General features: G+C 34.3%; 1 protein-coding gene across 1 annotated transcript in view; it reads right to left on the bottom strand.

The window, feature by feature from the left end:
• The window catches only part of Sema3a (semaphorin 3A), a 198104-nt gene that overhangs the window by 54613 nt on the left and 129488 nt on the right, over positions 1–14003 (bottom strand). The window contains exon 7 of the mRNA XM_032907051.1: positions 13367–13486. Coding sequence (XP_032762942.1) covers positions 13367–13486 — 120 coding nt within the window. The remainder of the gene's footprint in view (positions 1–13366; positions 13487–14003) is intronic.

The following is a 14003-nucleotide window of genomic DNA, read 5'->3' as shown; positions in this document are numbered from 1 at the left end:
CTTTTATATTAGTCATTGAAAAATACTAAAAATATCAATTATTACTATTTCTAAACAATACTGTGTTTGATACTATCTTATATTAGCTCGAACAAGTTTAATAGGGATTTTGACAGAAATGCAATGTTGATATTAGTTGGTTAAAGGAAACAATGAAAAATAAAATTTCCTGATTTCAAAATGGTATTTGTAAGATATTATTGACACTAATAGAAAAGGTTAGAGATTATGTGAAAATAAAAAGACAGATATAATAACACAAATGCAACTTAAAGATTTATATCACAAGTCCTCAAATATTGGTATATTTCTGTATATTTTGATTCTTTAATGATAAAAACAATCAAAATATTGCTATGTAATGGGTTAATGATGTAAAGTACCAAATAGTATATCATAACTCTAAAACTAATACTTAGTCTCTTCTGATGGGAGAATTATAGGAAATGTAGTCAGAACATATTCTTTTAACTTTCCTTTTTCCTTTAATAAACGTTTACTTTATTGTAACAAAACTGTTCAGCTAAATGAAACACGTATATTCTTAGAAAATTCAACAACTACAAAGGTTGGCTATGATTGTTTTATGTGTTGATTTTAAAGTTCAGGCACAGAAGGGACTAAATATTTTGTTAACAGTGCAGGGTTCCAATTGTTGAACTCTATTGTGAAGAAAATAAAATGTCCACCATTTTCTTTTGGCTCCATTTCCAATCAATTCCTTTTATAGAACACTCTCTTCATCATGTTACAATTTTACCTGTGACTTTCCTTAGGTTTTTGTTCCTTTGATTAGGACTGTTTACCAGGAAAATACTATCTCTTTAAATATCTAGTCCTATTACCTGAAGTTTTCCTGATTCTAGCTGATTTCTAGTTTGGCTTCAAATAAAAATGAATTTCCAATTTCTCTCCATTTTAAAGTCTGTTACACATACGTGCTAACAAATAATTATGGGTATTTGAACATAGGCCACATACCCTTGTGTTTTTGATTGTAAAACCTTTAGTTTGTGTTTCTGATCTTCATTTGAAAACCTGGAAGTCAGTTAGTGTTCTTATGTAAAGACCGAACCCGTTTTTTCATCATTTTGTCAAGGTGACACAAACAAATGTGTTTGCTTTGATTATTAACTCTCCTGAACAACTGTCCCTCAGATGCACATCTCCATTGTGATTCCATTCCTGTGGTCTTTGGGTTTGAATTCTTTGCTCATCTTCAATGTCATCATTCGTATTTTACAATCAAATTTTAAGGGTCTTTGAATAAGGAAATATTCTCCTTCTCTGTCATATGTGTTCTGACATTTTTTCCAGTCTTCTTTTATGTCTTTTGATAACTTACAGAGCACTAGCATGTAACAAAAGATCAATAAGGAACTATAAAATATCAAAAAAAAATCTTAAAATCAAATGAATAAATAGTTTCACTAGAAAGGAGATGGAAAGTAAATTTCCTTTACCAATTGGGCTAATAATGCTTTTTAGGTACAAAGACATTTTAGAAATATAGGCTTATGACCTTAAAGAGGTGATAAGTACTTCTAGAGTTCTTTACATTCCTCATGCGTTATCATGGAAAGCGTGGACTTCTATTCAGCACTGTGTCTCCTGAGAGTCTTAGTCCCTAGTGAGAGCACATTGCATGCAGAAAATAGAAATTAGCCACAGTAACTCACTGGTACCTGACAAAGATATATCATATATTATTACATGGAATTCTAGAAGGACAGAAAAGAACAATAGGGAAGGAATTTGAAAAAAATAGCCTATGGTATTGATTAAGGTGATTGATAAACCTACTAATGTATGGATAAACAGGAATAACTGTTGGGCAAGATCAGACTGTGTTTCAGAAAACTGAACCTCCTCATTAAAAATAGATAAATAGTAATGGAAATTGATAGGTTAATCTCCACCAAAATATCTTTTCTTAACTCCCTATTAATAATGCAGTTCTTTTACCTCTATAATATCATATTACATAGGGTCTTAATTGTTTTCTTACTGACAACCATATGGTTAGTTATAAAATGAGACTCTGAGTACCCTTGGAAATTAAAAGGTTCCAATAAAGTTTCACTGTTCTCTAACACTGAAAAAAAAATCCTTCTGTGTGTATGAAACCTAGCTTGCATTACACACCTGAAGGTTAAATCCTCAGATAGAAGAGTATGTCACAGTTTCATTGGTATTTATTTCAACCTTCGAAGGCATACATAACATTTTAGTGGTGTGACTATTTCATTTGACTGACAAAGAAGTAAGTCTGATTAGGAAATAGATGATCGATTAACCTGATTTCTATTCTCTCCTCCCTCTTTTTTTAAAATAACTTTTTAAAAAATAGTAATGGAATAGAGAGAAATGTCCTTTAGAAATTGTATTTTTCTTTATTACTTCCACACCCTAAAGAACATTTAAATATTCTAAGTAATTAAAAGTGTAATGACTTGGTTTCGACCTCTGTGTTAAAGAACTGTCTCAGAGAGGGGCTGGGATTATAGCTCAGTGCTTTAGGGCTTGTATAACATACATGTGGTCTTGGGTTCATTCAAGTCTAACTCCAGAAAAAAAGAGTTATCAGAAGAAATTTCCTTTTGTTGCTAGTATCAGAATATTCTTTAGTGAGTGGACTTAATAACACATTAAACATAGAATATATGTTTCTAAGAGGAAAAAATGATTGGGTAATTAATGTGTAGTTTCAAGACAGGAGCATTAAATAAAGCAGCTATACATTTTTATAGAAAACCAAGATGATAAAATCATTAGCAAGAACCACTATGGTCAAAATTGCTAATCCTCCATAATGTGGCTTATTTGTTCTTCTATGTCGTTTCTGAGTATCACAACCGAATGACAGCTGTGCTACACTGAATACAGCCTGAGACTATATCGGCCTGACGAGGTTTGTTCTATTTGTCAATGCTGTATTCCTCACCCCAGACAGCATGCCAATGGCCCTCTGCAAATGGGTGTATCATATGAACAAGGAAGGAAATAGATGCAGGTACTACTATAAAAATAAATAATAAAATTTCAGTGTTTAAAGCCGCTTATTAGGCAATCATATTTTCATATCAGAAGAGCAATTATACTATGATGTTGTTATTCAGATAACTGCTGCTTGATCAAAGTTACCTGTACTTATCATAATATAATACAATATGTTATTATATTCTTGCTTAATTTTAAAAGGAAATAAAGAGAAATTAAAAAAAAAACCAGGAATACTGTGCATTGGACTTTTCCTGAAACCGTAATTTTGCTAGCATATTGAATTTTCCTCAGCTAAAATATTTCATATGGTGACAGAAAAATCAACAGCAATTGATCAAATTCTTAATGCAATTGATTGTCTCATTGGCCCATCTTAACTTTACAAAATTTTCAATAATATGAATTGTTAGTATAGTAAGATTTTTCTTCCATATATATACAAGTCAATAAAGTTTTGTAATAATTAGTGTATTTTGCTTTCTAATTTCAGAACACACACACACACTCACATACACACACACAGAGTCTAGAATGAGCTATGTAGATCAGGCTGTTTTCTAAGTGAAAGAGGTGAAAGAGTCAAATATATATATATATATATATATATATATATATATATATATATATATATATGCTTCTACCTTATGAATACTGGGATTAAGGATTTGGGCCAACAAGCTCTGCATTTATTATTTTTGATTCTTATTATTTTTATTAAATTATACTATACATTGAGTCTGTCTTTTCATAGGTTGGTGTAACCTTTTTTGGTTTATTTTTGTTTTTTCTTCCTTAGTATGGTCGCACTAACTATATAGAAGTTTGACATCAATTTGATGTTAGCCTCATAACTACTTAGCTTTAAGGACCAATGTAAGAAAAATTCACTCGTTTCTGAATGAGTCAAGAAATAGCATATAAGCTGGAAACAGACTATGCAATTTTAATATTATACAGCAAGCTAAAGAGGCTCTGTATATCCCAAAAGAAAAAAAAATCTTTCTGCTGTCACCAATTTTCTGTACACATTCTTTTTATAACTTTATGAATATATAAAAGGGGTAGTTCACTTTGATGTGGAAACCCTAGAATCCTTTGTAATTACTCATTAAATGAACCAAAAGGAGTATTTGGCTTTACACAAATGTAGACAAATTTTTACACATATTGAAGAGGCATGGCTTTGATGGATCCCTTATGCTGTCAGCTTGCATTAATTCCAAAAATAGTTATTATTTAACAAATCAGCCTGTAACATAATGAGCAGTATGCTTCTGATGTATAACACTGTGTCCATTTAATTTATTAAATTACTATAATAAATCCTAATTCACATTCTAGGAATATAATTATTTTAGATATTTTTTTAAAGAATCATAATATCAAATGAATAAGGTCACATGTAACACATATGCAGAAAACAAAATTTCCATTTGATAAACAGTATATTGCTTACAACTTGGGAGAAAGGAGACTTGCCTAATTTTTTCCATGAAATGGCTTCTCAAACACTATATCTTGAAATGTTTCTTGTAAGAGCACCTAATGTACACAAACATTCCTTAGTAATACTACCAGATATTAAAAATATTCAATATCTTTCCCTTGGAAGATGTGGTGAATGTATTTTCTTCAGAATGCATAGGCATCATTGAAAAAACCTTACAGACATAGCTGAAAAAATAGACATTGAGTTAAGTCACTTTCACTGGTTTCTTCTAACTTGCTGTTAGCTCATGGGAGAAGCTTACTTTCAAAGTGACATGATCTACTTAGGTAGTTTTTTTAGTGCAGAATCTGAAATTTCCAAAAGTGTTCTGAAACCAACTAGCATCAACTGAATTTTGATGCTTTTATTTCTGCCATGGTCACTTGGCCAAATTAAGTGTAAGTTTAGTCATCCACAAGCTTCGTAACATAAAAACAAGGAGGGCAATTTTTTTTTCTGTTTTTGCATTTTTGTTTTTGTTTTTGTTTGTTTTAAAGAGGAAGGGGCATTTGAACATAATTCATGACAGCTGCCTGCCTACCTCAGCTAAGGCACAGGGGAGGTAGCACCGTGAAGAATCTTAACACCATTCAAGGCTTGTGGATGTCTCCTTGTGAATAATTTGAAAGTTAAATTATGTGGAATCAGAAAAGTTGGTTTTCCTAAAGTTTCTCACATAGGCAGCCACTATTTTGTCACAGTAGACAGCGGTGACTATCACTAACATACTATCACATGCTAAGATGATAAGACTAGAATCTTAATGGTATAGCTAAGTGGTAGCATTGTACACACCGAAACCAAATTAACATTAAAAACACATTTCCTCAAGTTTTACTTTTGTTATTGTTCACTTGAAAATTGTCTGATAATTTTGTGAAATACGATACGATGTTATTGGTTACTTTAAAGAGAAAATATGTACCGCTCTCTGACGTAAGCACAGGTGCTTCATGTAACACAAGTGGTTATCTAAGAAATCAAAAGAGTTTGAGACATTAGGGAAAGCAATGGTAGCTGAGCCTGCCTTTCGGACCCTGTGAGGCACTATGGTCTGTCAGCCTTGGTCTGTTACCTGCAACTATTCCATGTTACTACATTCTGCTCTGAGCACCCACAGAGGCAATTTCACCCAACCACAGAAAACAACATGAAATACTGCCAAACCATGAAAAAAAATATGTCCATAGAAGACACACTTTCCATATTCAAATGGGGAATTAAGGGGGACTGTGATATATACTGATATACCTTATTCCAGGGTTTATGAGACAGAGTCATTAAAGGCTTTCTTATTTAAGAAATGCAGATGACAGAGCCTGTGATAAATATAAATGTGCTTTTAATTGTTCCTGAGGCTCAAAGTGGGGACATTTAAAATCCACCTGGAGAGTGGTAAAGGAAAAATTAAAAAACAAAACACAAGGAAATAGCAAAGTTGAATCCTATCAGCTCGATTTGAGTTGATTCTAATAAGGTTTAATATGGGAGAGGCCCCAGAATTACATGATAACTGTCTTGGCTGAAAGGAAAACCTAGGTTTAGGGTGTTTTGAAAATTAGATGAAAACAACTCTTTTTGAATGGGAAAGCACTGTAATAGCTATCAGATAGCTTATTCCTTAGGGAGATATCTACAAGCTGTACCACAAAGAGGAAATTATATGTGGCTTAAAATGTTAGGCATATTATAAAAAGAAATATAATACACTTTGGTTGAAATAAAATTTTATTATCAAACATTTCATTTAGAATACTTGCCTATGATATTTGCATGCCTATAATATTTTTAGGTATAATTATCTAGGCTAAAATGTATAAAGTAAATAGCAGAATATACATCTTCTCCATGAATATTTTTGACTATGTCTTCCATTAATTTTTGTAAGACACTTAAAGATTACACTTCAGGTAATAGTTCAAGTTGGGCAAAGGTGCATTTTATCTGCTTTGAAAAATAGGTTATTTTATAGCTTTTTAAATTTAGATACCATCAGAGCAGCTTGGTTCAAATAAATTTTCTTCCATTTTGAATGCTCCTGTACTCTTTTCTGAAATAATTTGAATCAAGCCTATACACAGTATTCAATAATATTGTAAAATGATTCCTCCCATTCATGATTCGAATGTAACAAGTGGCTGTTTCTGGTGAAACTGCCTCTGCCATTAAAATTCAATGGCGTCGATTCCTGTCATCCAGCTTTATCTGGCTGAAATCCGTTAATTCCCAGCCCCTGCTGTTGGGGATCTCCCGGCTCATCATACTTAACCTCTGCAGAGCCTTCTCAGAATGGAATTTGTTTCACTCCATTCACGGCTTCAATAGCTGAGCAAGCCACACGCAAGTATGCACTGGTCTTTTACCCTGAGCACACTAATCTGATTGTTTTTCCACTCTACAAACTCTGGGTCAACAATCAAGCTGCCGCCAGAAACTAATTAATTTGCAAACGGGCTTCTGTCTTCACAGAGGGAAAGCTTTTGAGTTCGATGTCAGGGAGGCCAGTCACACCATGGTTACAGGCATTGTCCTGGTATCTACTTCTCTGGGTAAATCTCTTGCTTGATGCCCCTGCACAGAGGACCCAGATTACACAGTTGGCAGTAAATCCCTATTGAGGACAACAAGGCTCAGAATGCCTTGACACTGGAAGAGGATATTGGGACAGACAGGAGCAGCATTCACCAAACTGATTGTTAATCAAGAGGGAGAGAAATGAGGGGAAAAGGAAGTGGGCTATAAAGAATTTTCTAAGCTATTCGCTCATCTTTTCTTATGCAAGTTTAATTTCAAATCTAAATGAACATTGCACTGCTTACCTTAGCTTCTATTCTTATCAGTCAATTAGCCTGTCAATAGGTGACTCAAAATTAAACTATACATCAAATTGGAGAACAATATTGCTTGGACCGTCATACAAAGTATTAAAATCTTAAAAGTTTAATTTAGATATGTTTTTACAAAGGGTTAAAAAAGAATCAATTTCATAGCATGTTTATGATAATGTGTTAAGCTTAACAATAAATAATTTTTTTACCATTATTGATTTGTTCAAATAAAACTGCTTTAACATAAGATACTTTTTATACTAATGTAATACAGCTGATGTGAGTCTGGTGCTGGGGCTACATGGTAGCTTTTGGTTCTTTAAAAGAAAGGCATGTTTAGTAATTTCATATTGTATTTAAATTGTTGTATTTAAAGGCTAGAACAATTTCGTGGTATACATTACAGATTATGCTATTGTGAGATATGTACTCTTTGTTAGATAATATTTTTTGGCAATCAATTCATGGAAAATACAATGTGTGATGCTGAAGACACACTGAGGCACAAGTATGACTCCTTCTCATTTAACAATAAATGTATGGGAACCATCATCAGACTCACCAGCACTGCCAACGAAAAGGTGAAGGGAATTCTCTGAAGGTGAAACTCAAAAGTTAAGAATTTTGCTACTAAATCTTTGCTACTATATTCAAATAGGATTTAGATGTTTAAAGGGACTTTGTTGCCCTATTTAAATATTTTAAAAGTAATTTTGAAATTAAATTATTTGCATGACTTTTACCTTTCCCTTTCTCACCAACCTTTTCCATGTACTGAGATTCTCTTAAAAGGCATTGCCTTTGGACGCTCTCTTATAATTGGTGATATATATATATATATATATATATATATATATATATTATATTACAATATAATATATATATTTTATGGGTATATGTGTGTATATTGTTAAATATAAAAACCAATATATGCTGACTCAGTATAATGGCAGTGTTATTTGTATGTATATGATTTCTAGGCTAGTTTAGCCTCCACTGGCCTATGTAATGCATCACTGTTACATCATAATAAAACTCAGGGAGAACACAGAAGAGGAAAGGAAAAGGCTGTAGCCGTCGCAAGACTAGGGTTTCGCTATGAGGAGGCATTTCATAAACATGTCAGGGAAATCCCACCTGTAAAATCTCCGCCACACGAGCGACTAAACATGAACTGAACAAGACTACAGCAGCAAGCATGGAAACATGGAAGAGGAGACTTTCATGGCCCAATCCTAGAAAAGGACCTAAAACAACACCCCCTGAGAAAACGTCTTCTAATTGGTTCTCTGGTTGGTTTGTTTGTTTTGGTTGGTTGTTCTTTTGGTTGTTTGTTGTTGGTTCTTTTTCAACGAATGGAAATTTCAGTCTCTGGATACAGCATCTTTTCATATAACCACAACAGAAGCTTTCCACCAATGGGCAGAAAAATATTCTCATTTACTAAAGCCACTGAAACAATGAAAAAAATGAAATAATGAAGAATTCTGAGATTGTATAAAATAGGTAATTCATTCTGCTTATTAAAAAATTCCATTGGACCTCTGACATGGTTTATATCTTCAATGATGTTAGAATTAAAATTGTTTATTAAAAGTGTTTTACAGGCGATTCAGGACTGGGCCTCTGGTTCCAATATTAATCTGCGCTCTTGTAGTTTATTTGAAGTCATGTTTCTCGGTTTTATTTTTCTAAAAATGCATCCTGTGCAGAAATTTGAATCTTTGGAGAATGTGCAATATCCTAGTACATGACCACAGAGGAAGTTCCTCTGGTTCCAATGAGGGCAGAGCATCCTGGTATGACTGTGAGACCGGGAAAGGAAGTGTAGTGATGACTCACATACCATTTCAATTACAGGAGTGGAAAAAAAAGAAAAAAACGAAAAGAAAACAAGCGGGCCAGTTTATCCACAGGCACGATCCTTTTAGGAAATTCCACTAAAAGAAAACAGGTCTTCCTGAAATGAATGGGAAAGCCTCACACTCTGGGCATGTAATTAGGTCTGTTTGTGTTCACCAGGCTCGGCTCTCTCAAGGATCTCTGTGGTTTCATTATACCGAAGCCAGATCAGGTTGCCCTTTCACCCTCTCTCCAGGATAACCACTGACAGAGAGCCCTACACATCTCCCCAGCGTCCCCTGGACAAAGAAGTGTGGTACAGGACAACGCTAGCGAGAACGGAATTCTTGCTATAACTCTGAATCTCTGTGCTCTTTGTATATTGGAATGCATCCTTTTTCATTTCATAGTCAATTATAGGACGTGGTCAGTATTACCTTTCCATCACACATAAAGGTTAAAGTCAGGGAGAAACATCATTTTAAAGCTGATGGATTTTCGTTTAAAGTATACAGCAGTCAGTATTAGTCAAGGACATGAATGATGTGGAAAACAGTCTTCATCAAATAAAAAAAATGTGGGCTAGTCATCCATCTAGTCTAATGAATGACTAAAGAATACAGTAACTAGATAGCCCACTAGGCAGCGGAAATTTGTTTTCTAACCACAAATATACGCAGAAAAAGCTAACCTATTTTCTAAATTATTAGAAGCTGAAATTAGAATCGAAGGTTAAAACTAAAACATATTGAAGAATTTATGAAGCACAGAAGGGGAACATGACTTTTAGCACATATCAAACCAATCTTGTATATATTTGATTTCAGAAATTATTTTAATCACTAGGAAAGTCAAATTAGGGTTCTGTCTTTGGTCTAAAACACAAGGACAGCTATAATATACTAACTTGTAAGAAAATCACATAGATTTCATATATTTAAAATTTTTAACGTCAATGTATGATTTCTTCTAATTCTTTCAGGTTCAAACTAGACTAAAAATATTATTGGTATTATTACAAAAGTGTGGTTTTTTAAAATATTAAAGTAGTGCGACTATACTTAAAAACTCAAGATATTTCAAGATCTACTTCTAGATAATATTTTTGCTTCTCTTTATCATGAGCAAAAATCGTCACCTTACATTGATTCATTGGTTCATCTAAAGCCATAAAGCAGTTGGTGAAACACAAAGTGAGATGTCCTTCCAAATTACTTCAATGCCCTGAAGACCACTGAACATTGTCTTACAAGGCAATATATTATATCTGGCAACAGTGATGATTCTGCAGTCTATGCCAATGCCTCAAAAGTTATTCATTTTATGCACACACAAATGTGTAAACATTATGTTTCCAATGTTCTTTTTTTCTTTCTCTGAAATGCTATCTCATTTCCCCAAGCCTGTGTTTCACAGGCCTCTGGCCCTGTCATGAACACGCCTGTATCCCCACACTCACAACAATCTGGTTCTGCACCCTGTCAGATGGAACCTTTCTGTTAATTTCAGAAAAAAAAATCAGTTCTCACATTTAGTGCTGAGAGACTGATAACTGAATTCTCAAACGAACCACACATTTTCAGAGATGAAGTACAGAACTGTGGACAATGACTGTGTTTTCCCACAGTATAAATTCTTCAGACTCATCTGTCAACATAAGTGTGTGTGTGTGTGTGTGTGCGTGTGTGCAGCATGAAAGTAACTTTAGCTTGATGACTTTTTCCTTAAGGCCATAAAACATGAAATGGATACTATGCTCTCTTTTGTGTTATTCCATCTTCTAATCAGATTTTGTTTCTCATGAACAGCGAAACTCTCTAAGAGTACTAGGGTTCTTAGTAGATCAAAGACGCTTTGTTCCTGAATAAAAAGCAAAACAAACATTTTCTCTCCCACACAAATATTTCCATTTGAGAACAGACCAGATAGTGATGTCGTACAGGGGGTTTTCCTATGAATTTTGTTTTCCCACACCATTCTAGCTGCAATGATTGGTGGTGGATAGTCAACAGTTCTCTCTCTCTCTCTCTCTCTCTCTCTCTCTCTCTCTCTCTCTCTCTCTCTCGTGTGTGTGTGTGTGTGTGTGTCTTTCTCTCTTTCTCTCTCTCTCTCTCCATGCCTTTTCATCCAGTCATCATCTCCTCAGTTCTTCCCTGGGATTTCCAATTTCTCAAAGCCTATAGGCATCTCGATATTTCCTATCCTGCTAGTAGGGTAGAAACTTGACTCTATGTCAAATGCCCTTTTATTGTTGTGAGGTTTGTACTCAGTCATGAATATCATCATGCTTATGTATAATTAAAACAACAGAAACTTTTGAAAAACAAAAAAAAAGCAAAATTTGAAGAAGTCTGGAAAAGCAAGAAGGTAAGTTGCTTTGGCTTCTTTATCCATTTCAGGTATAGTGGAAAATCCTCCACAGCAGATCCTTAATGGAGCCGGATGAAAAGCTACAGAAAATCAGGGATGAACTTTGACAAACAAGGTCACGAGATAGACTGAAAAAGTTAAATTCAAGTCAGTTGACAATGGGGGAAAATCTTGTGGATAAAAGTCCCAAGCAAACATTGAACTTAGTCATACATAAAGACACATTTTTTTTTTTTATGTAACATAATGGTATAAAAATTCCAGGTCAGGGGGAGACATTTTAGCAAACAGAAACATAAGAGGGCAGGGTAAATGATTCAGGAGTTAAAAATAATATGTGTGGTTTCTGCTAGGTGTGATGGCTTCCTCAACCCCCACATGGTAGAAGAAAACCAACCCCTGACCCCAGAACTCACACGCTGTGCCCTGTGCACACCCACACATGTATGTATACATACACACATGTGCATACACAATAAGTATAACGAACACTAAAAGAGATAAGAACACCACAATAAATTCAGTTTAGGTGAATTAGGGAAAGCAGTAATTCAATTAAGAAAAAGGCAAAAAGAAAACATGACAGACACAGTCCACATCTTTGCAACTGACACCTAAGCAATAATAGTACAATTAAAAGCATTGACAGAGGAGGAAAGAGATGTTGAGCAGGGAGACTAGAGCTCTATTTTATGCTCTGAATGATCACTTTGAAGGGACTGATTCAAAATAATAATGATTCCACCCTCCCTTGAAGGTTTCCTGAGATCTTGATGTGATTTTTCTTTTTAAATGGTCAAATGGTTAATAGAAGTGATGGCGTGGGAGGTTATGCTTCCCAGAAGTGCTGTGGATGCTTAGAGAACAGAGGCCTAGCATTCTGCTGAGAACGTAGATGACCATGAACTTTCATTCATCAAGGGAGCCTGTACAGCGCAGTCAAGCTCCAAATATGAGACATTAGAACCTAGCAACATTATTTCATGTGATTAAGGAAACAGATATACAAAATCTAGATTAAGACATAGAAGTCACTGCCTTAATATCAGATAGAAAATTATAGAAGCATTTGATTATTTCATGGGTAAGTCAATAATCAAAACATAATAAACTATATATAAATATATATTTACCGTCTAAATCACAATATTTATTATTATTTAAGCTTATATATTTTGCACATTTAAACAATGCTAAAATAAGTGAGAGCAATTTTCAAAAAATATTTTTTCTCAAGCAGTTAAACCAGCAGTGCTTGACACATGGGAAACTGAGATCTCATTGCAGATATAGAATGTATTGAGTAGATGGAGGTCTTCATTTGGTTGCCTATAAAATAAAATCATTTTTGTTCATTTGTTTGCTTGCTTGTTTTGGTTTTGTTTTTGCTTTATTTGAGAGATGTAAGGTTCATTTGAAATTTTGAAAACATTAAAATGTCATGTACTTAGCAGGGAAAAAAATTTAATTATAACAAGCCTTGGAATGAAACTCTCAAAGCAATGACCAAACACATGGAGGCAAACAAAAACTGTCCCTGAGATATGTTGTACGTCCTTGTAGGACGGTATCTTTTTTCCGTTACCTCCCTTCCGTAGCTTCGGGCCAGTTCCTTTCTTTCTATAGTTGACTACTGGCACAAAAACGAATACTCCCTAAGTTGTTAATCATCTTTTCTCTTTTTCCCATTTTCTCACACCCATAGTCATGACGTCAGCACCTTTATCTTTACAGCCAACTAAATCTAATGTAACTGTGTGTCCCATAAAAGAAAATATTTTCAGTGACAATAGGTGACTTGCCCTGTGCCTGTGATCTCACACGTACAACCTACCATTGAGCCACCGGGAGTCGTGCTGCTCGGTCCTGATGGGATGATGGTGCCCCAAGGTTCTGAAGATAGCAAAGTCTCGTCCCATGAAATCCGCAGCAGTTCCAGAGTACAACTCACCATCTGTGTTGTGACAAAGGGAAACCAAGCACATATTATTAACTGAAGGGATGCAGGGAAAGCAAGCAGCAATAGTATAATTTTCCTGTTAAGACAAATGCTATTCCCATCATTATGCAAAGCTACTTGTATTCTCTCCTTAAGTCCTGAAAGAAGGGGGTCTACAGAATGAACATTGCTACGTTACTCATTCAGGAAATAAGAATGAAGTCTGCTTCAGTGACCAGAGCTAAGCATGGCATTTTTGTATTTTCATCATGGATGTACTTACACAAAAATGCAAGAGTTAAAAATTATGTTCACTGAATAGCTTGCTTTTGCATGGGTAAACCTCTTATGCTCAAAGAACCTTATTTTGCTTGGTGAAATAAATATCTGAAAATGCCATGTGTATAACTTATTTTAATTGTAATCAAATGTTTGGTGTACCATTTTCCAGTAGAATGGATATACAATATTTTATTGTAAAAACTAATGTTTTTTGTTGATTTCTTTTTTAATTTAATTTTTACACCGGTGC

This window comes from Rattus rattus, chromosome 6 (assembly GCF_011064425.1).
Source record: "Rattus rattus isolate New Zealand chromosome 6, Rrattus_CSIRO_v1, whole genome shotgun sequence".
NCBI lineage: Eukaryota > Metazoa > Chordata > Mammalia > Rodentia > Muridae > Rattus > Rattus rattus.
The sequence above is the reverse complement of the archived record's forward strand: the minus strand, read 5'-3'. Positions and strand labels throughout refer to the sequence as shown.